The sequence below is a fragment of the Papio anubis genome, chromosome 5 (genome assembly GCF_008728515.1).
Source record: "Papio anubis isolate 15944 chromosome 5, Panubis1.0, whole genome shotgun sequence".
Taxonomy (NCBI): domain Eukaryota; kingdom Metazoa; phylum Chordata; class Mammalia; order Primates; family Cercopithecidae; genus Papio; species Papio anubis.
Window position 1 is genome coordinate 59054303 of NC_044980.1, and position 27971 is coordinate 59082273.

Consider the following 27971-nt stretch of genomic DNA (forward strand, 5'->3'; position numbering starts at 1 on the left):
ATTGGATGTACTATACAGTATACTATTGTGTTAATGTTTAATTTGCTGATTTTGATCATTGTGATGTGCAGTGTGATTATATGAAATAATATGAAAGAGAAAGAGAATACAATAAAGGCAAATGTTAACAATTGATGAACCTTAGTGTAAGGTAGGGTTCTTTTTATTATTCTTTGTGCTTTTTCTATAAACTTGAAATTATTTAGAAATACACTTTTAAAAAAATTTAAAATACTAATGTTTTTCAAAGTCTAGAGCTTTCCTCCTCCTATTGGGTGGGCTGGCTGAGGTCATAAGTATATCATGTACCCTGTGAGTAATGCAGAATATATGATTTAAGCTCCTGAGAGTATTATCCAGTTGAGGAAGAAGTGTTTCCTTTTAATAGGTGAGTTAGGACTGGCATACAAGTTATAGGGATGCCTAGGGCCTTTTATTATGAAAACAAACTAGCAGCAGTCAAAACAAAACAAATATTATGTACAGTTGAATCTTTATTTTTACAAGATTTGGCAGGTGTCAAAAGATCTAGAAGAATGAGACTGTGGGGGAACTTTGTATTCATTAAAATGATCTGAAAATTGTTTTAAAAAATCAGCCAGGTAGCAGGAATATAGGTAGTGATATGAATCATCAGTTTTCAATGTGTGAGGCAACAGCATCAGCATTACCTGGGAACCTATTAAAAATGCAAATTCTCAGGCCCCATCCCAGACCTACTGAAGCAGAAACTCTAGGGATGGACCCAACATTATATAGTCTAACAAGCTTTCCAGCTGATTTTGATAGGCAGTAAAGGTTTAGAGCCACAGGTGTGAACATTACAATTGTTACTAGATAACCTGTTGAATAGTTGGCCTACTCTTGATCCTGCCCTTCCACTTCCCATGTAAAGAATAGCTAGCTTTGACATTTATACTCTGATAACACCATGGGAACTCCTTCCTAAATTCAAGGACGTGCCTGGTTCTTGGAGCTGGAAGGAGAAGCAGAGTCTGGAAATAGATTAGTGGTGGATACGGAAAGGCAATTCTCATGAGTGAAGTAAGTCCTTCACTCCCTAGGAAAACATTCTATATTTTAGCAATTGTGAGAATCCTGAGCCTGTATGCTTGCTTCCCACTTATAATACAAAAGATACATGTTTATTGACATATTTCGTTCATTTAGGATTTGCAGTCAATTTCCTCTATTCAGAGTAGTGATCTCTTGCAGAAAAAGACCTACACAAGTGAGGGAATCTGTGTCAGCTACCTATACTAATAAACCTAATCCCTTGTACATAAAAATAAAGCAAATATCCATAATGTAAAAGAAGAAACAAAAAACATGACACAAGGAAAAACAGATCCAGAAAACAAAAGGGATATTATGAAAGCTCTAATTAAGGCCAGGCGCGATGGCTCACGCCTGTAATCCCAGCACTTTGGGAGGCCGAGGCGGGCGGATCATGAAGTCAGGAGTTTGAGACCATCCTGGCTAACATAGTGAAACCCCGTCTCTACTAAAAATACAAAAAATTAGCTGGGCATGGTGGCGGGCGCCTGTAGTCCCAGCCACTGGGGAGGCTGAGGCAGGAGAGTGGCGGGAACCCGGGAGGCGGAGCTTGCAGTGAGCCCAGATCGCGCCACTCTACTCCAGCCTGAGGGACAGAGCAAGATTCCGTCTTTAAAAAAAAAAAAAAAAGAAGAAGAAAAAAAAATTAAAATTAAAATCATGAATGGGCAAAAGCTGGAACCATTCCATTTGAAAACCGGCACAAGACAAGAATGCCCTCCTCTCACCACTCCTGTTCAACATAGTATTGGAAGTTCTGGCCAGGCAATCAGGCAAGAGGAAAAAAAAAAGGAGGGGGAGGGGGGCGGTATTCAGATAGGAAGAGAGGAAATCAAATTGTTGCTGTTGCAAATGACATGATTCTATATTTAGAAATCTCCATAGTCTCAGCCCAAAACCTCCTTAAGCTGATAAGCAACTTCAGCAAACTCTCAGTATAAAAAATCAATGTGTAAAAATCACAAGCATTCCTATACACCAACAATAGACAAACAGAGCCAAATCATGAATGAACTCCCATTCACAATTGCTACAAAGAGAATAAAATACCTAGGAATACAGCTAACAAGGGACATGAAGGACCTCTTCAAGGAGAACTACAAATCACTGCTCAAGGAAATAAGAGGACACAAACAAGTAGAAAAACATTTCATCTTCATGGATAGGAAGAATCAGTATCATGAAAATGGCCATACTGCCCAAAGTAATTTATAGATTCAGTGCTATTCCCAAACTACCATGGACATTTTTCACAGAATTAGAAAAAACTACTCTGAATTTCATATAGAACCAAAAAAGACCCCGTAGAGCCAAGACAATCCTAAGCTAAAAGAAGAAGACTGGAGGCATCATGCTACCTGACTTCAAACTATACTACAAGGCTACAGTAACCAAAACAGCATAATACTAGTACCCAAATAGACATATAGACCAATGGAACAGAGACCTCAGAAATAACGCCACCCATCTACAACCATCTGATCTTCGACAAACCTGACAAAAACAAGCAATGGGGAAAGGATTCCCTATTTAATAAATGGTGCTTGGAAAACCGGCTAGTCATATGCAGAAAACAAACTGGACTCCTTCCTTACACCTTATACAAAAATTAACTCAAGGTGAATTAAAGACTTAAATGTAAAACCCAAAACCACAAAAACTCTAGAAGAAAACTTAGGCAATACCATTCAGGACATAGGCATGGGCAAAGATTTAATTATGAAAACGCCAAAAGCAAAAAAAAAAAAAAAAAAGAAAACGCCAAAAGCAATTGCAACAAAGGCTAAAATTGATAAAGAGGATCTAATTAAGCTAAAGAGCTTCTGCATAGCAAAAGAAACTATAATCAGAGTAAACAGGCAAGCTACCAGAATGGGAGAAAATTTTTGCAATCTACCTATCTGACAATGGTTTAGTATCCAGAATCTATGAGAAACTTAAATTTACAAGAAAAAAACAACCCCATCAAAAAGTGGGCAAAGGATATGAACAGATACTTCGCACAATTTTATGCAGCCAACAAACATATGAAAACAAGCTCAACATCACTGATCATTAGAGAAATGCAAATCAAAACTACAGTGAGATACCATCTCATGTGAGTCAGAATGGTGATTATTAAAAAGTCAAACAATAGATGCTGGTGAGGGTGTGGAGAAATAGGAATGCTTTTACACTGTTGGTGATAGACATATATATATATATATGTATCAGAATACTATTCAGCCAATAAAAGGAATGAAATAATGGCATTCTCAGCAACCTGCATGGAACTAGAGACCATTATTCTAAGTGAAGTAACTCAGGAATGGAAAAGCAAACATTGTATGTTCTCACTCATAAGGGGGAGCTAAGCTATGAGGATGCAACGGCGTAAGAATGACACAATGGACTTTGGGGACCCAGGGGGAAAGGGGGAAGGGAGTGAGGGATAAAATTGGATTCAGTGTGTACTGCTCAGGTGATGGGTGCACCAAAATCTCACAAATCAGCACTAAACAACTTACTCATGTAACCAAAACCACCTGTTCCCCCAAAACCTATGAAAATAAGTAAAATAACAAAATAAAGAGGACAATAAGGAATATGAAAAAGCATTATTAAATAAGCCAAAGAATGAAAATAAGCAGAAGAGTAAAATATAGTTAAAATGCATAGATAACAGTTATAAAGAACATGTTCCTTACAAGTAGACTCAGAGAGCAGTCTTTGTGTTTGGAGTTGAGAATATAATGTCTTGTTTAGAAGGAAGAGATTACCGATACTGAACTTCAACTATTTTTCATAACAGTTAAGATTAATCTCAAGAATACAAATAGGATATAGGCTGGGTGTGGTGGCTCACGCCTGTAATCCCAGTACTTTGGGAGGCCAAAACAGGTGGCTCACTTGAGCCCAGGAGTTCAAGACCAACCTGTCCAACATGGTGAAACCCTGTCTCTACTAAAAATACAAAGAATAGCCGGGCACCATGCCACATGCCTGTAATCTCAACTACTTGGGAGGCTGAGGCAGGAGAATCACTTGAACCCAGGAAGCAGAGGCTCAGTGTGCAGAGATCACGCCACTGCACTTCAGCGTGGGCGACAGAGCAGGACTTGGTGTCAAAATAATAATAATACAAATAGAATATAATAATAACAGTGAACACTCATAGTATGTTTTATATTATAAGCACTGTTTTAAATGCCTGGTTTGAGAAAAATGTTCTCAAGGCTTTAGCAAAAACTACAGAACCTGTAGAGAAAGAACAGAAGGGATGGGGGAGGGTAGAGAAGTATGGCCATGGCTAACATTTTTTGATAATTACTATGTGCCAGGTATCATACTAAATGTATTAAGTGGATTACCTCATTTAATCCTCACAGCAGTTTCACAAATAAGGAAATTGTGAGTTATAGGAATTCTGCTCACAGACCTTCTACTATTAATACTAACCTCTGAGCTACCTCTTTCCTAACTACAGTAAATCCTCATTTATGTTGCTTAAAGCCACCATTTCCAAGAACCTACTGGTGATGTTTTAGGTGGATGCAAAGGTAATTGCAGTTTAGTAGCAAAAACCGCAATTACTTTTGCACCAACATAATATCAGTGACTTTAAGTGAAATAACACCACCAATTTTACCATAGGCTAATTGATATGAATAAAGAGTTCAATTTTTACAGCCTATTTCTGATCACAAAAGCATCACCAAACTTCTAAAGACCAAGACACCTCTAATATTAAATACTGAAATAAATGTGAGCTATACATGTATTAACGAAAGATGAATAAAAACAAGATAATTACTGGAGCCTGTCCTGGCAGTTCAGGGTACAAGGCAGAAACCAGGCCTGGATGGGACACCATCCCTTCACAGGGCACAGTCACACACACCAGCACTCACCCCAACTGGGACCATTTAGACACACCAGTGTACCTAACATGCACATCTTTGGGATATAAGAGGAAACTGGATTACCCAGAGAAAACACACACAAACACAGGGACAACATGCAAACTCCACACAGACAGAAACTCCACACAGACAGCAACCCCAGCTCAAAATCAATTTTTTCTCATCATCGTTATAATAAGACAATGTTGAATGAAATGACATTATTAAGAACCTGCTGTACCTTTTTCCTAACAATTCCGTTTGGGAGGGGAGACAGGCTCATCATGTTTTCCCATAGCAAGGCTAATCCCATAATTACTCTGAGATTTGCTTTGCTTTCCTCCTGACACCACTTAGACTTTGACTCTTTCTTTGAGGTCCAGGAAGACACAAAATATAGAATAGAGAATGTTCCTTGCGCAGTATGAGAATGAAGTATGACGCCTTCTGCCTTCACTTTTCATCATGCATGGATGCTCATATTAAAACTCTATAACCTTGTGACAACCAGCTTATTTGCTGTGGTAGGAATGGGGTAGATAGAGAATCTACATAATTCTGGGACTGGTATACCTAACACCTATCTACTGTTGATTAAGCCAAAATACAGGTATACTTAATAGGTTTAGGTATATTAGGTTTAGGTATATTTTAGCACTAAGCACTATGTCACAATACTAAAAAGAAAAGTAGGCTTCTGGGTTTTCATGTATATTTTTAGTTTCTTGACTTTGAAAGGTAGCATTTCTGTTACTTTGAATACGCCACAAACAGATTATATGCTTCTCAAATATTTTCGTTCATTTTAACAAAATACAAAAGCTATCTTAAGGAAACCAATCTCACACTAAGAAAAAAAAGTTTTCTTGTGTTTTGCAGACTTTGAATAATGAGATGAGTACAGATGAAGACAATGAATATGCAGAAGAAAAGGATAGCTACATCTGTGCAGTGTGTCTGGACGTTTATTTCAACCCTTATATGTGTTACCCTTGCCATCACATCTTCTGTGAGCCCTGCTTACGGACTCTGGCCAAAGACAATCCTTCCAGCACTCCATGCCCATTATGTCGGACAATTATTTCTAGAGTCTTTTTCCAGACAGGTAACAATTCTCTTTCATTAACATGATTGTCTGATTATTCTACCTCTTGGTTATAGTTCTAAAGGTACTTTATAAATTATTAAAAAGTTACTGATAAATCACATATACCATAATTTGTTATTCTCCAGTTTATAAAACAGTACTTACCCAACTTATAAAACTGTTAGAATCATAGATGAGAATAGAGCCTCATCTCGAATTCCCTACTCTGCACTCAGGTCCTTTCTAAAACACTGTAACTAGTTGTTCGGCCTTGGACATTTCTAGTGTTAAGGAAGTTCCATTTGAAGCAGTGCTGTTGATTATTTATTCCTCGTATCTGCCTTCCACTACCCCTTATTCTTTGGCTCTTATTATTTCCTTTGGAGTCACAGAGAATAAATCCATAAATATCTATCTAAGTACAATTATTACATCTTTCTCCCAAACTCAAAATTTTCTCAACCTTCTTAATGTTCTTAAGGTTAAGGTCCTTCTCTTTGGACAGGAAAAAAGTCAAATTGGAGCAATGATTTGTTGACCTAATTTTCATGTAAAGATGTAATACAATATTTAAAACATTAATGAAGAGATAATGAATGTGGAACATAGAGAATGACTAAGGGTAGAATGATAGAATACACTACTGTGTGCTAAATGTTAGGTGGGAAATTTTCTATCTTCACATTCTCCTCTCAGCTGTAAAGGAGCTAAATGAGGATCTGAGTATGCACTACATTAATAGTAAAACTGAAGAGAATAAATACATGGTGCATCTTTCTTCCCTCAAGGAAATCCAAGGACCCACCTGCATGGGAGAATCAGATTATTAAAGTAAGCTTTGACTGTCCTACACAACCAGCTGCATGAAGGCTTGCAAACCTTTATAGGCTCAGTAATCAAACAAAGAAGAGAAACTAAAGCTGTGCCTCTCTGTTCTACCTAGTGCATGTAGACTGCAGCACAAAATTACCGCACTGAGCTTAGGCAGATCTAGAGCCAAAAGGACTTGCCAAGCACAGCAACTCTACCCCAGTCGAGAAATGTGGTCAGGACACCAGGCTGTCATCAGTCTCACCAGACAGTTCATTTACTCCTTTCATAGGGAAGACCATAAAGGGTACAGAAAGGAAAGGATGCACTTCCATGAGAGGGTCAAACCTTACTGGAAGTTCTTCTCTGGCCTCTGGCTGGAATGTTGAGATGTGGGAGAAAAGAATTATTTTCTAATACCAGATCTCTTGCTGTGTCTTTTGGGGTGACAAAAAAGAGGAGCACCAGTGACACCATTTGGTCAATGTTATCTCTGGCCAGCTTTACAAGCAAACATTTACTGAAAACTTGTTTTGATAGGAAGCGTCTAGGCAATATACAGTGTTTAGGCAGATGTTGTCCCTGCCTTCCATGATCTCACTTAACACCGGTAAGGGTTATAAAATGTATTTTCTTCAGGTCCTAAAACAGTAATGACTCAAGTTTTTCTTGGTTCATTTATTAAAACAAAAATTTCATATCTTCCTTTATTTTTAAAATCAGTTATTCTAAAATAAATCACATTGGGAATACTTATGGTCTTTTCCAATGTAGACTATATTTGGTTGTGTGCTGTCATTTACAGGCTGATAGTAGGAATATTCTACTTACTTGTTTATACTCTACCTCAAAAGGATTTGAGGTGATTTTTAAAATACATTTAATGAAGTAGCAGGACAAGGGAATTATGAATTGACATAGATTATAAAGATCAGGTGAGGGTAGGTAGACAGATACATAAGCATATGATCCTACATAGTATTTTATTTTTAATGGCAAAAACCACAATTACTTTTGCACCAACATAATACTACAATTAGATGAAGTAATTGCTTTTAAATTTGCTTTTTCTGATTGCCTAAAGGAAAATAAAAGTCAATACACAAAGGATTCTCGGGATCCATGAAAAAAAAAAAAAAAGCATGCCAATTCTTCAGGATAAGCAAAGGTTTTTCTGGCAATTGTCTTTAAACAGATTTTTTATGTTATTTCTCCTCTAGGGCATATTGGGAGAGAGACTAGGCAATGTCCTCAAAAACATCGTCAGAGCAAATGCACTGCCAGGTTTTCTGGTGTTTTATCTTATGGTATTTTTTGGTAAAAGCTGAGGTAATATCATAGTATAAATTAGGGAAAGTAACATTGTTAGTAACCAAAGAATGTGGTTTAGTTTTCTTATAAAAATAACTTAAAATTATATAGATAATACAGTTTCATTATAGGAAAATCAGAAAATATAAATAAAATGTAAGCTCAAAATTAGCTGTATTTCTATCATTTAAAACTAATATCCTTCCAGAATATATCAGAATCAGATTATATTGTACATATGGTCTTTAAGCTGTTGTGTTTGTTTAACTTAAAGTTCTTGTGATTATATTATGGCCCTGCTTAGCCAGCCTACTCTTTTGGGAAATTTAGTTTATTTATTTATATTTATCTACTGATATATGTGGATAAATATTTGAACGCATTACAGAGTACTTCCTTGAGATGAATTTCCAGAAGTAGAAATGGTAGTTAAAGCCTACATATTTTAAGGGTACATATACATTGCAAAATTATACTGAAATTATTGTAAGCAGAAGTGTGTGAGGGCTTGTTGTCTCTAGAGTCCTGACTATCCTAATTTTCCTTTTTAAATTTGTGACCAGATTTTTTATATTTGGTGTCAGCTTTTGTCATATATGGTAATAAATTTTCCTTTTTTGTCATTTGTACTTTAATTTTGTTTATGGTATTTTTTGAATATGCAGGACTTCTACATTTGTATGTAGAAGTGACCTTTGCCAGGTAGTGATCTTGCCTTTATTATTTATAATTTCAAAGTTAGTTTTAGGCCTTTCCCACTACAGAATTAATTAAACATTCTCTTTCCCTATATTTGTTTAAGGTTTCAGTTTGTCCTCATGTCCCCACATATAACTCCTGTCCATTTATTCTGGTGCATGGTTTGGTAAATAATAAAGTACATTTTTTTGATTCCTTAGGCATGTGTCCTGGCAGCATTCATTGAACAGTCTACTGTTACTATGATGACTGAATTGTATTTCTTTAAAAAGCAATTACAGTAATTTCTAAAACGCTCTTTAGCAGCTATTCTTTTCATCTTTATCTTGTCCTATACTTTTACTCCACTTTTATAATTATTCTAGCATTTATGTTTTAATTACTCATGAGTGAATTAAACTTAATTTGGGGATAATTGACATTTTAATTGACATTTTTATAATATTGAGTCATTGTTGTCATGGTATACCACCTCTCAATAAAGTTCCAAAATTTCCTTCCTAAAGACTCTGCACATTTATTAGTTTTGTACCTATATATTTTTGTTCTTGCTATTGTAAATGAGATTTTCTTCCCCTCATTTAGTTTTTGCTTTTTTTGATATTTTAGGAAACTTAGTTTCCCAGTCTTAGGCTTTTCTGTTACCACTCAGCTTACCTGGGAGTTATTTATTAAATGAATTAATTAGTTATGTCAGCTACCTCAGTTGTCACCATTCAAATTGTGTATAAACCAGGGACTGTTATTGTCATGGGGCCTTTTTAAAGATTAAAGTGGGAAAGCTGTCGTTTTCTAAAGATATGTGTGGAATAAGGGATTAGTTGTAACGGTTCTATTATAGTAGCTCAATGAATAGAAATATAATGAAGTTACTCCCACATTTACTCCATTCAGTGTGCTTTAGAAAATTAATGACTTTAAAACTGAACTATAACAAACTAATTTCTTGTTTAAATTACTTTACACTGTTAGCTGTTGAGAAGTTGATGTGGGATAAGATATGTACAGAAAAGGGTAGAAACATTAATATCTATGTTTTTAATGGAAGTCAAAGTATACTGTTGAAAGTTGATAAAAAAAAAATTCATAGTGTTCACTGTTGGTTGCTAATTAGTATGCATAACCTCCTTCTTTCTTCTCAACATAACCCTTTGTATTCAACTCTTCCAACACAGACCAGGTGGCTCTTGGTAGCAGACCCCATCCTCTGCTCCTGGGTAATCTATCCCCTTTGCCAATAATTGGTTCACAAATAGGCATGTGGTCCAGTTTGGGTCAATGAGATGAGAAGGTTTGTCTTTCCTTTTAAGACATGAAATGAAGAAACCATTTTCTTTCCCTTTGGACATAAACAAGAAAGTATATAACAGAGATAGTTACAAGTAGCTGTCTTATGAGACTTAGTATGAAGTCTTATTTTTGGATTGTAGAACTTAGGACAGACATGAACATGAGGTCTTGAAGACACTGTTGGACCAGTGATTCGGCCAAGTTTGAAGCCCATGCTTTAATACATGAAATATTAAATTTGTTAATTAACTAAGTCAGTTTGAGTAAACTTTCATTAGTTTGAACCAAGAGCAACGTAACAGATAAAAGCATATCAATTATTTGATAGGTGAGAAGGGAGGAAGGTAGTTTAAAAAAACTTATATCCCCTTAGAACAACATTAATAATGAAGTTTATAAATGAAGAAATAATTCTGGATTGGTGCTATAAGAAGCTCAGTGGACACTTCCCCAGCAAAATCAGCATTTAACTGGTGAAAATAATTTTTTAAAAAAACAGATTAGAAGTAATCCTAAAGACATACAGCAAGTGAAGCATTTATTCAAAAATATCTACTAAAATCTACTGCTATTATAGGTAAGAATGAGAGCCTATAGCATTTGAGACAGGACCAGCTTTCAAACCCATCACTGCTAGCTCAATGTAACGAAAGCTTTAATTCAAGTGGGTACAACAAGGAAGATTGGGCTCCCTCCGTCCATTCTCCCACTCCCTAGTCTGGTGCTATAGTTTCACCACAGGGGAAGTAGACCACTGATATCACTTATCCTCTCAGCTTCATGTTGCAGAAGCTGTATTCCAGGCAGGCGCAGCCAAGAGCACTGGAGCTCCCTTCCCCACCTATCCTCCACTTGTAAGGTGGAAGTTTTACTGCAGGCACATGAGTCTTAGTATCCTGAGCCCTGAGCTCCCTCACCCCGGTTTGCTAATAGGGCAGATGTTCCAAGCCAGGAGAGCCAAGCCAAACCAAAGAAGATCAGGAGCTACCATTCCTGCCCAGTGCCTTACTCATAAAGCAGGAGTGTTACACTGGGAGAAACAGACCACTGTCCTTGTGCCCAGCTCTAGTGCAGTGATGCAGAGGTTCTGCCAAAGGGAGGAGACAGACACTAAGAACAGAAAGCTCTGAAGCTCTATTTAAAGGAACTGATTTTAATTAGAACAGGATGTAGGGAAATTCTTGCCTATGAATTGTGTGTTGTTGAAAACAGTGGAGTTTTTGATGGTAAGCAATTTAGGGGAGACTGGTAGCTCTAGTAGCAAAAAGCAAAATAATAAATAAACTAGAAGATAATCACAGAAAGAGACAGCTAAGAAGAGCCTTCCTAAGGTGCAGTAAACCTCAGACTGGCAGCACAGGGCTCCTGCCAAAGAGATGGACTTTAAATGAATCAGACTATAGAGCACGTTATGCCCCAGGGAATTGTTAGAAACAGTAGAGCAATCACCAAGCAATTAGTAGAATCTAACAGCTGAGTGTGATACTAATAAAGACAGTCCAGACAGAAGCTTAAAGGAGAGATTATGGAAAGAGACAGTCAAAGAACCTGGCGAAAGCTGTGTGCAGTCATCCTTGGTGATCAGGGAGACTGATCACACATTCCTCAGTCTGTATTCTGGAGTATCATCAGAGGCTGCATACAGTAGGAGAAACAGACTTCCCTAAACTAATTCATCCACGTTACCAAACATAAAAGAAATTAACTAAAACCTCCAGGAGGAGAGTCCAGAAAGAAGCCCATACATCTATGGTTAATTGATTTTTGACAAGAGTTATAAGAATTAGCCTTTGTGTCATTTCAAAACAATGGCACTGGGACAACTGGATACCCACATGTCAAAGAATGAATTTGGACCCCTACCTCGTGCCATGTATATGTTAACTCAATATAGAAAAAAGAACTAAATGTGAGGGTTGAAAATATAAAACTCTTAGAAGAAAACATACAGATAGTTTTTTGTGAACTAGGATTAAGCAGCAGCTCCTTAGATATAAGACCTGATGTATGAACAGCCAAAGAAAAAATAGAGTTCAAAGTTGAAAACTTCCTTGCTTTAAAGAATTTATCAAGAAAGTAAAAAGACAACCACAGAATGAAAGGATATATTTGTAAATCATGTGTATGATAAGGATCTAGTATCTGGAATATATAAAGAACTCTTTTAATAAAAAGACAAATAACCCAATTGAAAAATGGGCAAAAATTGAATAGACAGTTCTCCAAAGATGATTTAAAAATGGCCAATAAGCATGTGAAAAGATGCTCAAGATCATTAGTCACTAGTGAAATGCAGATTAAAAGTATAATGAGATACCACTTCATACCCACCAGCATGGCTACAATCAGAAAGATAAAAACAAGTGTTGGTGGGGATATGGAGAAATCGGTACTTCTGTATATTGCTGTCTGGAATTACAAAATGTTCAGTCACTTCAGAAAACAATAAATTTCAACATGGCAGATTCCAGGTATGCTTGTGGGTTCACATTCATTGACTGATAACCTCACATCTTTTCACACTTGGAGCTACCACATTTTAGATGTGGGCCTGTTCCGGGAGGTGCCATGTGCTTCCCAAAAGAATCTGCAGGCCAAGGAAGGGAAAAGGGCATAATTTAGAAACGTTTTGTGTAATGGGGTTACCCAGGTGGGGGGATCCCTCCCACAAAGACATCATTGTCTTGGGTTGAGAGGATCCATTATCTTTTCTTGTTGACTTTCTGACTGCAGCATTCAAACCAAGCATGCCATTTCTCCCATTGTGTACTGACTCTGGAGGGCATTCCTATCTTCCTGCAGGCATTGCTACTAACAGACCCAGTTTCAGCTGTTCAGATCCCAGTCCATAGTCACATAGAAGATAGGAGTGTTTCATGGGTTGCAAAGGGAGCCACGGTCATTGCAACATGCCTCCCCACAGTGAACTTTCTCACTGCTGTCACCCCCACCCCATTCACAATACACCCATGCCTCAGCAAGGATGATTCCCTTTATTGTTATATTATTTTCCTCCCTTAACTTCCCTCTCCCTTTAGACCATACACCACCCCCCAACACCAGTACTCATGGGCCTTAACATAGTGGAACCAGGTGCTGATGGGCAGATGTATGGGTGAACTCCACTGGAGAAAGGAAAAGGAAATAGCTAATTCTCTACCTTGTCTATGGAAGTCCCAGACTAGGTATGGAAATTACATTTAAACTAACTAGGATTTTAAGTGATGGAACAGAAAAATACCAGGGATATTATGACTGTCACAGTAATTGGAGCATGCTCCTAGCATCTAGACAGCAGGGTGGGGATGACATATCCTGCAGCACTTGGCCAGTCCCACACAATGAAGAATATCCTGAGTTCTGTCTGATGTTCTGATGTCCTGCTGGACATTATCCAAGATATACAACTCATTTGCAAGAATATCATGTGTCTCTTCTTATCCACTATGACAATTTATCATTTGTCTTGGTCTATTGTCCTTATTCCCATTAAGGCCATTTCACACTTTCTCTTATTTTATACCAGTAAGTGTGGTCTGTTAATTCTAATGCTAATAATGGTTTTATTCTTGCCTCCGTATATACCTCTACTCTTCGTTTTTCTGTTCATCTTGTACTTTTAGTCTCTGTTTCTAAAAGCCATACTTGTCACGATACATTCTAGTGTAGTCATTCTTAAACTTACAGAATTGAATATTTTTAAAATAAAAAGGAATAGCAAAATAAGCATGGTAGTTAGAGCAGTGTTTCTCAAACATTTCTATACCACTTTTACAATTTTCACTAAATCCACATACCTTGTGATTTTTTTTAAATCTAAGGGTTTTCTTTATATCAACAGTTTTTTTCTTAAGTACTTATTTTAACCTCATCCTTAGCAATATATTTGTGAATTTATGGATTTGATATTTAGTTTATATATTTTTTCTAATACCTCGAGTAGGTAACTGAAAATTTTTAATATGTTCATTCAATTCAACCCAAAATTATCTCACATATTACTCGTGCTTTGCAAACCAATTTTTGAAACACACTGACTTATATACATGCAGGTTTCTCGCTAGGAAAAAAAAAAAAAAAAACCTGAAGACAGAAACACTTAAAACAATCCCTGGAGTTTAGGGGTAAAGATAGAGGAGTAGAACAGATCATTCTATCATTGTTGTTTTTTTAAGCTGTACTGTACCACTTGATTTTTTTTAAAAACCATCAGAATGAGTTACTTTTACCCTTTTAAAAAAGTAAATAAACCAAACTGCAGCATTAAATGATGGTGGGCATAGAGGGTGAAGTCCTATGTCTTTTCACACAGAACACAGAGAGAATCATGACTTGTTTGAAGCCAAGGATGGATTCAGTGATTACCTTTTGTGGAGCCACCAATATTTATCTCTATTCATAGCTTTCAAAAGACTTCTCCTAAACCCTTAAGCATAAATTTATATAAAAATAATTATAAGCATCATAAAAGTATAAAATAGCATTTTGTATCATAGTAAAAGCTATAGTTTAATTAGGATTACTTTAATAGATTTCCTTATTTCTGTAACAGTGGGCAAACCAGTTATTCTCGGACACAGAAACAGTTACTGAAATGATTTTTCAGTGCTCCAGAGCCATTAATGGACATCAGTAAGCACAAGGTAAACATAACTTCCTGGGGCAAAAAGCTTGGATAAATGTTCTAACGTAAAAAAGTTTTCTAATACTACAGATTTCTCCTAGGGGAAAGGGTTTAAAAATGATTGCAACAGCTTTTTATTCTAGTAAAAAAAAAATTATACTGAATTATGAGTACCAAATATTGTACTACCAAAAACTAAATGAAATTAAAATGGACAAATTTTAACTAAATCTTACTTAATAGAAACTCCTAAATATTAACATTTGCTAAGCATGTGTTGCTTACTATAATGACTTACATATTGTAAAATCTATAACTCCATTTTGACAAAGTGTCAGGTAAAGAAATTTTGTTTTTTTAATTTTGTCTATTTTATATGCTTGTGTCATCAGGCTGCATATTCATCGGAGATTGGGACTTCTCAGACTAGATTATAACCTTTTAACAGTTCACTAGGAAAAGATGAAAATCAGATTCAAATATACTTTGTTTCATCCATGTTTCCGTGAATTTATTGAACCATCCTTGCATTTGTTACATAAATCCCACTTGATCATGGTGTATCATCTTCTTGATGCGTTGTTGAAATCCGTTTACTAGTACTTTGTTGAGGATTTTTGCATCTATTTTCATCAGGGCTGTTGGCCTTAAAACTTTTTTTGTTATTGTCTCGTCTGGTCTTTATTATTTTTTTTCCTTCTAATTTGGGATTTAGTTTGTTCTTGCTTTTCTAGTTTCTTGAGGTACATCATTAGGTCATTTATTTGAAATCTTTCTAGTGTTGTGATATATGCATTTATTGCTATGAACTTGCCTCTTAATACTGCTTTTGCTGTGTCTTGTAGCTTTTGGCATATTATGTTTCTATTTTCACTTGTTTCACATACTTTTAAAATTTAAATTTCTTTCTTTATACGTTTGTCTTTTAGGAGCATATTGTTCAATGTCCACATATTTATATAGTTTCTAATGTTCCTTTTTTTGATGTCCAGTTTTATTCCATTGTGACCAAATAAGCTACTTGACATAACTTCAAGTTTCAAAATTTTGTTATACTTCTTTTGTTCTAACACATGGTCAACCCTAGAGAATGGTCCATGTGCTGATGAAAGGAATGTGTAATCTACTGCTATAGGGTGACATGTTCTTTAAATGTCTGCTAAGTCCATTGGGTCTGTGGTACAGCTTCAATCCAATGTTTGTTAATTTTCTGTCTAGATCTGTGCAGTGCTGGGAATGAGTTATTAAAGTCTCCAACTGTTATTGTATTGAGATCTATCTTTCTCTTTAGATCTAATGATACTTGCTTTTATCTGGGTGTTCCAGTGTTTGGGTACATTTTTATAGTATTTATAATTATTATATTCTTGTGCTGAACTGATTCCTTTATTGTAATATCGCTGCTTTTCAGTTTTTAACTTGAAGTCTGTTTTGTCTGATATATCTATTTCTGCTTACATTTGGTTTGTGTGGATTTTTTTTTTATTTATTTACTCTCAGTCTATCTGTATCTACATGTGAGGTTAGTTTCTTGTATGCAGCATAGAGTTAGTTATTGGGGTTTTGTTTTATTTGGGTCCATTCAGCAAGTCTGTATCTTTTAAATGGGGAATTTAATCCATATACATTCAAGGTTATTACTGATAGGTGAAAACTTACTCCTGTCATTTTATTGACTTTTTTCTGGTTGTTTTGTATATCCTTTGTTCTATATTTCCTCTCTCATTGTTTATTTTTGTGGTTGGGTTTTTTTGTAGTGAAAAGCTTTCTTTTCTTCTTTGTATTGATTCTACCAGTGAGTTTTATAGTTTCACATATTTTCATGATGGTTACTGTCTTTTCACTCCCAGATACTAGACTTTCTTGAGCATTCCTTGTGAGACCAGTCTAGTGGTGATGAATTTTCTTAGTTTTTGTTTGTCTGTGAACGATTTTATTTCTGCCTGGACCTGGATGTCCATCTGTTTCCGAAGACTTGGGAAGTTTATTCTGTTAGTTTATAAGTTTTCCTAATCTTTTTTCTTCTCCTTCTGGAATGCCTATAACACAAATATTTGCTCAGTTAATGTTGTCCCATAAATCCTGTAGGCTTTCTTCATTCCTTTTTCTATCTTTTTGTCTCCCTCTGTTATTACAAAAAAAAAATTGTTTTCAGGTTCTGAAATTATTTCTTCTGCTTGGTCTAGTCTCTTATTGAAGGTCTTTATTTTATTTTTATTTCATTCATTGAGTTCTTCATCTCTAGGATTTCTATTTAGTTCTTTAAAAATATTTATCTCTGTTGAATTTCTCATTCAAATCATGAGTTGTTTTCCTGATTTCATTGAATTTTTTTTATCTGTATTCTCTTTTATCTCACTGAGTTTAAGATTGTTATTTTGATTTATTTTTCTGGCATTTCATATATTTCCTTATGATTTGATCTCTTACTGGAGAATTATAATTTTCCTTTGGAGGTGACATGTTTCTTTACTTTTTCATGGTTGATGTTTCTCTACATCGATTCTAATCATCTGGTGGAAAATTAGCCTCTCTCAGTTTTTTGGAATAGGTTTTATATGGACTTACTTGTATAAATGGTCTTAGGGTGTGAGTTCGATGGGGTACATTGGCTTTGGTTCTAGGTGGATACAGTTGTCTTCATATAGTTTCTTCAACTGTAATCCACACTACTTGTGTTTGTAAGTTACTCATACTGGCCTATTTGTGGTGATGGTGTTGCAGCTTTGCCAGGGGTGAACTCACTGGGCTGTTTCTCAGGACTGGGTCATGTGTGTACACACAATGAGTCAGCCAACTTGGAGTCTGGCTTACTGGGGTTTGTGTCACAGTGCTGTTACCCTGGCTGGGAGCATGGGCATGCAGTTGCACAGCCAGCCTGGGGATGTGCCTACCAGGAGCAGCTCATGGGGCTGTTTCTAATGCCTGGGAGGCAGGCGTACAGTGACTCAGCTATCCTAGAGACATGTCTGCCAGGGACTTCCCATCATACTATTTCTCAGGCCTACAACATGGGCACAAGGTGGCTCAGATGACCTGGGGTGTACACACTGGGTGCGACCCACAGGATGTATCTCAGGCCCAGGACACAGCTGTATGGCTGTTCAACTGGCCTACAGGTGATTCTGAGGGTTGGGGAGTGGCCCATGGGGCTGTTTTGTAGACCTGGAATGCAAGCCCAGGGTTGTTTAATACGCCTGGATGCATGCTCACCAGAGGCTCCCTACATGGCTATTTCTTGATCCTGAGACATGGGTGCACAGCTGCTCAGCCAGCCTTTGGGCATGTCCGCCAGGGATGTAGGTATGAGGCTGCATAGTTAGCTCAGGGGCATGCCTCCCCAGGGCAGCCTGCAGGCCTGTTTCTCAGGCCCATATTAGGGATACAGGACCATTGGGGGCATGCCAGGGCTATGCTTCAGGTGACGGGTGCTATATGGCTGCTTCTCAGGTCCTGAGCATGGGTACATAGCCCTTCTGCTGGCCCAGAGGTGTATCTGCTGCTTGGAGGCTCAGGAGGTCTCTTCTGCTTAGGGGACGACATGCAGTAGATTGGCCAGCTCAAGGGCAGGTTGCCCTGGGTGGAACTGGCAGACTCTTTCTCCAGCTGAAAATGTGACAGCAGGGGTTGATTTGCCTACTATGCTTATTCAGACTCACAGCCAATTCATGCCACTGGAATTGTGGTTTTCAGCCACCTGTGTAGGCTTTGTATAATGAAGATGGGGCCCCAATGCTGGAGAGATAGATGCAGAGGCTACTGGTCCCCAGAGTAGTGTACTCCAGAGGCAGCTCTCATCTCAAGATGATACCATGCTGCAGCAGCTTGGCTCACAGGGGGTTGGTAGGAGTGGAGCATGCACCCTTTGTCCTCCTAATCTTGGGCAGTGCAGCTGCATAAATTACTGGAAGCTTTCCAAACTGGGATCAGGGCTTGCAAGGACTATGGAATTCTCCTATTGTAAGGACTGATAGGTGTTTGTCAGGGAGACGAGGGTCAGGGAATGATCTTTGGCTTCCCTTTTCCCGACACGGAAGTCCATCTGGACCCCAAACAGATCTGATCTTAGTTGGGGAGATAGGAGTGCAGAAATCAGGTGCCTCCACACTGCCCTCCTGGACTTCCAGTGACCACAGGTGCATCTCCACTCCTGTGCTGCACTCCAGCACTCGGCCTTGGACACTCAAGTCAAATCCTAGCTGTATATTTGTTCCCTTAGTCCTTTCCCATGAGGAGGTGGGAGATGAATGCCAGGTGTCTGTAGTCAGCTGTCTTGCTGGTATCACTCCTCCAAGTTTACTTCCAGAAGATACATACATAAGCATTCGTCGGCATGGGGTGAGATATTCCTGGTTGGTGTCTCCTTTCCCAGCATATGAAGTATGCTGTTTTGGCCCCAGATCCCACAGGGTGTGCCGTTACTAGTAAACCTGGCAGCTATCACTTGGTGAGCACCTGCTATATCTCGAGAGCTGGCTCTGAGACTTAAACTGTTCTAATTTCTGTGATTCAAACTGATAATTTTCTGTTGAATATAAGCTTTAACAGTAAACCCAAACTTTTCACTAACTTGTGTTGTTCACCTTATAAATAAGTATTTTGAGTGCCTCACATGAATACAAAATGAGTTTCACCAGAAGGGTCCCTTGCAAGTGAAACTTTCTTACCCTTCTTGTAAAGGTACAAAGCAAGCATTGCTCGTGAAGCCCCGAAGATGGTTTTAAGACAGTTTGTGAATTTTTATTGACACAGAAGGTGGGTCAAATGCCAAATATATTAACCCCTCTCCATTCTTACTTAAGAATAGCAGATGTACTTAGCACAGCATCCTCACTGAACCATACTCTTGCCTACTGTTCAACAATACAAATAAAACTATTTTAGTTATATACCACTGGAAAAAAAATAGTAAAACCAACGTATTAAAGGATAAGAGTGAAATGAGATTTAAAGTTCTAAAGATCACCTCACAAGATATTACTAAACCAAAAGCTATGTTAAGTATTGAGGATTTAGCATCAGCTGGTAAACATTATTTTGGTAGAGGTCTCCCTTTTTACACAGATCACTTACTGGGACTCTGATTCCTAGTCTTGTCTATTCCTTGCAAATGTGTCCTTTATTGTACATTAAGTTCCTGGAGCCAAAGAATGCCTGTAAATAAGCATATGCAGCACATATTGAAACTTGGGATAGTCAGATCTCCTCTCAAGGGCAGGACCCATCCTAAACATAGGTATATAATGCAAAACTCTTGAAGTAGTCTAGTAGTAGTAGTAGTAGTAGTAGTAGTAGAACACATTATAAATTTATCAGATCATTTTTTTGCAGTTTGTATCTCCAGGAAAAAAAATAATATATCCAACAACAAAGAAGAACGGAATTCTGAGGAGAAAAAGCCTTCAGAATTATGAGATAATTTTAAATGGGTAAACAAGGCCGTCAGTAATCTGAATGAGATGGCTAGACATACATCTCCTAGTCTTTTACATTTGAACATAATACTATTAGGTCCACTTAAATGACTGTGCCTTATATTTATAATAATGTTCTTATCTTCCCCTCTTGAATAAGACTAGGGCACCCTGAATAAACTTATCAAAACACTTGTAACTTTAGAATTATCTTTTTACTAGATAGGATTTAATAATACTTTACCTATCATACAGCTTTAACTCCTGCATTTAGCAGAATGCCTAAAACTATTCTTAACATATTTACTTAATTATAATGAATTGTTTACATAAAAAGTTACCAAAATTTAAGCATAATGCTGAAATCGAAGTTGCACCACCATATTGATGAAGTCTGTGGTTTAAAGTTATCCTAATATGTGTGGTCGTTCTTTTTTAGATTGTGATATAATACCGTGAAACCTTATGGTAATACATCCTGTAATATGAATTCTGATCTTACGTAGTTGGTGATTGCCTCCTGCCCTCAGGCAAATTAAGACTAGAATTCTTTTATTCTAACAGTCACTTGATAGTGTCACACAAAAATGCTGCTGTTTCCACTGCCACTACAACCACATTTAACTAAATGTATAGTTGAAATACACTTGAGATCAAACAAACCTGCACGTTATGCACATGTACCCTAGAACTTAAAGTATAATAATAATAAAAAATAAATAAATAAATAAATAAAAGAAAAAGAAAAAGAAATACACTTGAGATCTTTCCAGGATATTTTTTTTTTTGTCTTTTACTAGCATACTCAACAATATTAAATACTGATTAAATTCAATAAATTACGTGTTTAAATAAGCATCGACAGCCTAATAGGTAGCATCGGCTGAGGAGGAGATAAAGATAGTTTTCATCACCTTTTACTCCAAGCTGTACATCTTAGTCTGCCTTCAGATTTTTCTTAATGTTTCTTCCAGGTAATTTTAGGAAGTGTAGTATTGAATATTGTATTTGTTGCCAAATTCTACATTTCCAAATTCAAATGTCACTGGAATGGGGCAACACAGAGCTACAGAAAGAACAATATCCTTGGATAAGGTTAGTAAAGTTTTATAATGCAATGAGATAAACCGTAACATATTTAAATTCAAATAATTTAATTACAGAAAAGGACCATTTCATCTAGTTGTTATCAAATCTATCTGTGCATCAGAATCACCCAAGCAGCTTGTTAGAAAGCATAGACTCCCAGGTCAAATACACAGCAATTGTGCTTGCACATGTCTGGGTGAGGTGCTAGAATTTGTCATTTTAACAAGCACCCTAGGTGATTTTGATATCCAGCCAAACATTCTGGAATCGCTGATCTAGTACAATGCCCTACAGACAGCAATTACATTTAATTCATCTCTGTATTCCTAGCTGGATCAGCAAAGTGCCATGCATATAGCAGGTGCAAGATAAATGTTTGCAGGAGATACAGCAGGAAGTTGGTACAAAGAGAAGTTCTGTGACTTGTGGAAGGCCCTCCAGTTAAGAAGCTTTGGAAACCACTTCTTATTTGGCCCAGCAATGGAGGGACAAGGGCTTCTGGATCCTCTTTTAACCATCTTTCCAAACAAATATAGTATATTACATCATCCAAAATTGGTCTCATAAGGTTATAGTAAGCACATGCAGATGTATATGTTCAACGGTATGTTGCAGGTACGATTCCCATCTCATCTTGCAAATTTCAATATAGCAGCTTCTCTAATAGGTGTTATAAACATATTTCTAACCCTTGCCTGCTTCAGTGCTTTAATATACGAGTTTAAGTAGCTTAAAAGTACATTGTGTAGTTAAGTTCCTTGAAGACAGGCAACAAAATGTCATGGACATCATTATTACTTTCACTTCTCTCATCTACCCCCTAGAAAGTTTGTGGCCAGTTATCAAAACTGCAGGTATTAGATGACTTTTACAATGTCCTTTTGATCTGCTGTACTAGAATTCAATTACATTTCCAAATAAGTTCTCAGTATGAGAGAGGGTAATGCAATGGGATTCTCCAGTTATTGCTCAACATTTTAGAACATAGCTACCAATTTTCTGGAAGGAGGAAGAGGGAGAGGAAAAGGAAGGGAAGGGAAGGAATAATAAGAATCCCTAAGTTGCAGACTCTTCACCTTCGTTTGCATTATCTGCCATATGACACACCACATGGGTCTCATTTCCAAGGGCATTTAGAAAGTTGTGAGTCAATTTTCCCAAGAGTTAATACAATACCACTTATTTGGGGGGATTTTTAACCTCTCAGAAAATACCCTGAATCTTAGTTGTTAAGCCCTAAGAAAAAGACCATATTACTGTAAATGAATGTTATTTGATAACTTCTTTCATTTTCTTCATCAATATGAATGACACTGACAAGCCCCTTTAACCAAGTGATAGTGCCATAAGCATCTTACACTAAAGGGCTGTAAATGGGCAGTGGGAAAGTGGACTTTTTTAAAAAATTTATTTATTTATTATTATTATACTTTAAGTTCTAGGGTACATGTGCATAACGTGCAGGTTTGTTACATATGTATACTTGTGCCATGTTGATGTGCTGCACCCATCAACTCGTCAGCATCCATCAACTCGTCATTTACATCAGGTATAACTCCCAATGCAATCCCTCCCCCCTCCCCCCTCCCCATGATAGGCCCCGGTGTGTGATGTCCCCCTTCCCGAGTCCAAGTGATCTCATTGTTCAGTTCCCACCTATGAGTGAGAACATGCGGTGTTTGGTTTTCTGTTCTTGTGATAGTTTGCTAAGAATGATGGTTTCCAGCTGCATCCATGTCCCTACAAAGGACACAAACTCAAACTTTTTTATGGCTGCATAGTATTCCATGGTGTATATGTGCCACATTTTCTTAATCCAACAGGTGCTGGAGAGAATGTGGAGAAATAGGAACACTTTTACACTGTTGGTGGGATTGTAAACTAGTTCAACCATTATGGAAAACAGTGTGGTGATTCCTCAAAGATCTAGAACTAGATGTACCATATGACCCAGCCATCCCATTACTGGGTATATACCCAAAGGATTATAAATCATGCTGCTATAAAGACACATGCACACGTATGTTTATTGCGGCACTATTCACAATAGCAAAGACTTGGAATCAACCCAAATGTCCATCAGTGACAGACTGGATTAAGTGGACTTTAATAAAACAGCTATGCATTGCTGCAGAAACCGTTGAGAGAATATCTAACTTGAAATGATTTAACTCTTAAACATATGAAGGATTTTTAAATGCACTACAGTCATATCAACCTCCAGCATACATGATGAGCATGAAAATACCTTTTTTCTAACTTGTATGCTGGTTCGTGGGTGTGCGATTGGGAAGGGAGTTAGAGTTGCAGGGTTAATAGATAACTTCAGTTGCCTAGAGTAGTGTATTTTTCACATTTTCCCTTTTGTTGTTAATTGTAAACTTTGTGAATCAGTTTTCCCTTTAAATTTCTTAGGTAAAAATCAACCCAAGGCAGTGATTAAGAAAAACTGGGAAAATTTAATTCAAATCACTTGAGCCAAAGCTCAAGGCAGTGAAGTAGGATGGAAACTGAGGAAATGCTACAGGTGATCATTGCGGGATGAAAGTAAGAGGGGATGGTTGACGGAAAACCTAGTTTACTTCTCAGGTTAGTAACTAGCTCTGCACCAGCCAAAGAGGTTGTTCTCCATTAAACGGTCCAACTCAGATCATGCCTTGCTTTCTATGGCTCAGATATAAAGAGTTTCTACCATTTAAAGTGAATACCATCATATGTGTTCTCCAGTTGGTCTGTGTGTACTTCAAATGACTATTTCCTTTTTAACTCATTAGTAAGCTTCTGAATGGTTATTTTCACATTTTTAAAATTACCTCAAGTATATAGCAATAGACTCAGGTGGTCAACCCATCACATATAGATTGAAATAAATTATGAAGTTTAAAGTTCCATAAGTGTTTTTCCTTTTCACTGTCACTCCTGAGCGCAGATTACACTCTAGCTATTCTATTGCTACACTCATAACACATTATTCCCCCTTTTTGTCTACCTGTGTATTTCTTTTAGACCACTAGTCCACAACCTTTTGGGCATAAGGGACCCGTTTTGTGGAAGACAGCTTTTCCAAGGATTGAGCGGGGAATGGTTTCAGGATGAAACTTTTCCACCTCAGATTATTGTGCATTCGTTAGATTTTTTTTTTTTTCTTTTGAGACATAGTCTCACTTCTTCACCCAGGCTCGAGTGCAATGGTGCCATCTCAGCTCACTGCAAACTCCACTTCCCAGGTTCAAGCAATTCTCCTGCCTCAGTCTTCCAAGTAGCTGAGACTACAGGTGCCCGCCACCACGCCCAGCTAATTTTTGTATTTTTAGTAGAGATGGGGTTCCACCATGTTGGCCAGGCTGGTCTTGAACTCCTGACCTCAGCATCCCAAAGTGCTGGGATTACAGGCGCATTCGTTAGATTCTTATAAGGAGTGTGACCTATATTCCTTGCATGTGCAGTTCACAATAGGGTTCACTTCCTATGAGAATCTAATGCTGCCACTGATCTGACAGAAGGCAGAGCTCAGGCAGCAATGCTCACTTGCCTATGGCTCACCTCCTGCTGTGTGGCCCAGTTCCTAACAGGCCATGGACTGCTACCCATTTGTGGCCCAGGGGTTGGGGACCACTGTTTTAGACTACAGTTGTTTTAAGGTCAGGGATGATGTCTTATTTATCATTATATACTCCATAGTACTTGACATAGGAGCTACTCAGTAGATTTATGTTCTATGTGTAGGCATGTCAGAGTTGCACCAAATGTGAACTTGGGGATATTGTATTTGCTTGAGAAAAAAAAAAAAAAAAGTTGAATCTACTTTTGTCTTCACTGACTTAAAGAGGTCTGAATTGTATCAAATAGTATCAAAATACTACAGTATTCACTTGTCATTTTCTTGCCATTTTACTCAAATTGGTTTCAAAATCCTATTTTCTTTTGCTTTATTCTAGAACTGAACAATGCCACAAAAACATTCTTTACTAAAGAATATTTGAAAATAAAACAAAGCTTTCAGAAATCCAACTCTGCAAAATGGCCCCTACCAAGCTGCAGAAAAGCATTTCATCTTTTTGGAGGTAAGGAACTCTAATGCCAAAAGAAATGTCTGGTAATTTTGTCTAAGGTCTCTTCTTAAAAGTAACTTCCTCCTGTCTCAGAAATATTAGAGGAAATATATTTCTGTATTAATCAATTTTAAATAAGGATTTTGCTAAGTATGTCCTTGCTGAAAACTACGGATGTACAAAGGAAGAAAATGAAGACTATACAATAAAAGCAAATTCGAAGACTCATGACTAAATAGACTTTGCCATGCTTTCACTGTTTAGTACATAGATAATGAAAATATGTCTCAAAAGTATCAGATTTGACAAAAGTCATATTTATGGCAGCTGCGGCCCATCTGAAGCGGCTGCTACTATGAAGCCAGCTGCAGTCGGGGAGGCGTAGCCAGGGCTGCACACTCCACAGAGCAGGTGGGAGCCAGGAACAGGCAGGAGCCCTGCCCGCTTCCAAGTTGACAGGGTGGGAGCCCTGCCCACCCAGGCAAACTTGCAGCCACCCAGCCATGGCTGCGGACCTGGACATCCCTGTACTCTTGGGGACTGTGGAAGCCCCCTTGCCCCTGAAGGCTCAGAAACGCCCACTCCTGCTGCTGGGCCTCTCTATGCTCCTGGCACCCACTCCAATTTCAGAGCAAAGTTGAGGCCAAGCCCAGGCATTGTCACAACCCAGCCAGGTGTGCACATTCTCAGGGCAGTGCTGACATGCCAGCCCTCTGCTGCCTTGGCCCACTCCAAACTTTGGGTGCTGACAAGCATGGGAGGAAGGCTGAGGGGAGCTGAGGGCAGCTCAGCACAACCTTTTAGGCACCCCTTGGCAAGAACAGCTTGGGCACTGTGGGCACCATGGATGGCAGGTTGATGGTGGCAGGAGGTAGACAGGCTCCTGGGCAGAAAGGGAACAGGACCCTGGTAAAGCCCCACCTTCAAACCTGTAGACTGGGGGCTGGGCTGTCAGTTCTATGGACCAGAGTGAGAACTTATGGTGCTTTTTCCAGGACTGCCCATGGCTACCCATGAACCAGTCAGTACACACTTCCTCCCCTCTTTAGCCCATAAAACCCTGGACTCAGCCAGACTCAGCCAGACAGTGAGACAGCCTACCTGCCAATACGACCTGCCTGCGGCTAGGAGCTGCCCACTCTGAGTCTCCTCTCCACTGAGGGCTGTAGAGACGGCGGGACAATCTGCCTGCGGATAGGAGCTACCCACTGTGGATCTTCTGAGATCTGTTCTGCCACTCAATGAAGCTCCTCTCCACCTTGCTTACCCTCCAATTGTCTGCGTACCTCATTCCTCCTGAATGTGGGACAAGAACTCAGGACCTGCTGAGTGGCAGGACTAAAAGAACTGTAACACAATAAGGGCTGAAACACACCCCTGTCCCCTGCTCACCACGTTGAGGGTGACAAGACAAGAACAGCTGCAGCCCTTTGGGGAGCCCAGATGTAGAGAATCCCTGAGCCAGGGCTGTGACACCCTCCTTGGGGTTCTGCAGTTCCTGGAGTTTCCAAGCTTCCAGGCACCACTGTGTTTCCCTAGTCCAGACTCGGGTGCCCACAGCAGAAGCCACGTGAAGTATATCACATCCAGCCGCAGACTCACACAGAGCCAGCACCTGGAGCTCCCTGCCCCGCCACAGCAGCCAGCATGCCTGGCTGTGCACAGTGGCTGGACCTCGCGCTCACTCAACCACACACCCCTCACCATTCTGCACCTGGCTTGCGCTTGGCAGATGTGGGATCTGAGCCAGTAGTAAGAGCCAAGCACAGCCTGCCAGACCAAGTGGGAGAACTAGCCCAGCAGGCACAAGCAATACTCAGGCAGAAGATGCCGCCAGCTACAGAGGTTTCTGGCTGGCGAGGTGTCACCCTAGGGATCCTGTGACAATATTTAACAAAGGCACTAGTACTGTGTATAAAGATTCCTAATAATGCATTCATTAGCAGAAGCTAAGTTTATTTAGTTTTAATATTTTATAGTTGTCCCACAAGTTTAGAACAAATAGAAAGTAGCAGAGCCTTGGTGGCAGGGTGTCTTAGAGATGTGCAGTGGTTGAGGAATACCACTTTCTGGCTTTAGGTCTAAGTATCAACATGACTTCAGAGGTGTCATAGGATCTTTTTTTTTGATCTGTAAAATAGGAATAATTATGTCTTCCCCACCTAACTAATATAGTAGTAAAGATAAATGGGCTAATGTGAAAGTACTTTCTAAATTATAACTAAATTAACTATAAAAATATAAGGAATAAAGGTAATACAGTATCTAATACCTTTTTCTGCTTTGAGAATTTGTTACTGTATGAACATACAATATGGACATAAATATAATTTCATCTTTTATAAAACCATAGTTTATCAGAGCATGAACAACTTGTGCAGTTTTCATTATTTAACAATTATGACATTACGGGACCTGGTAGAAAAGTCCAGATATGAGGAACTGTGATCTTCAGGGAACAGGAAGAACTTCTGCATAAGACCAACAAGATCAGTACAGCAATAACCTACAGCAAAATGAGATGGAAGCAGAGCCCCTATGATTGTGGCAAAATAAAAATTGGTGCATGAAATTGGTACTCTCAAAGAAAGTAACATAAGAATATAACTTTACACAGCGATTTGAATGAAGAAAAGTTTAAGGACATTATATAAGGAC

General features: G+C 38.3%; 1 protein-coding gene across 9 annotated transcripts in view; it reads left to right on the forward strand.

The window, feature by feature from the left end:
* Positions 1-27971, forward strand: part of RNF180 (ring finger protein 180) — a 217324-nt gene that overhangs the window by 155185 nt on the left and 34168 nt on the right. For 8 of the 9 annotated variants that reach the window (XM_017959572.3, XM_017959573.3, XM_003899721.5 and 5 more), the window contains 2 exons: positions 5817-6042; positions 25200-25325. In XM_017959572.3, coding sequence (XP_017815061.2) covers positions 5817-6042; positions 25200-25325 — 352 coding nt within the window. Of the gene's footprint in view, positions 1-5816; positions 6043-14686; positions 14778-25199; positions 25326-27971 lie in introns of those variants that run through there. The other variant, XR_002522568.2, reaches the window with a different exon arrangement.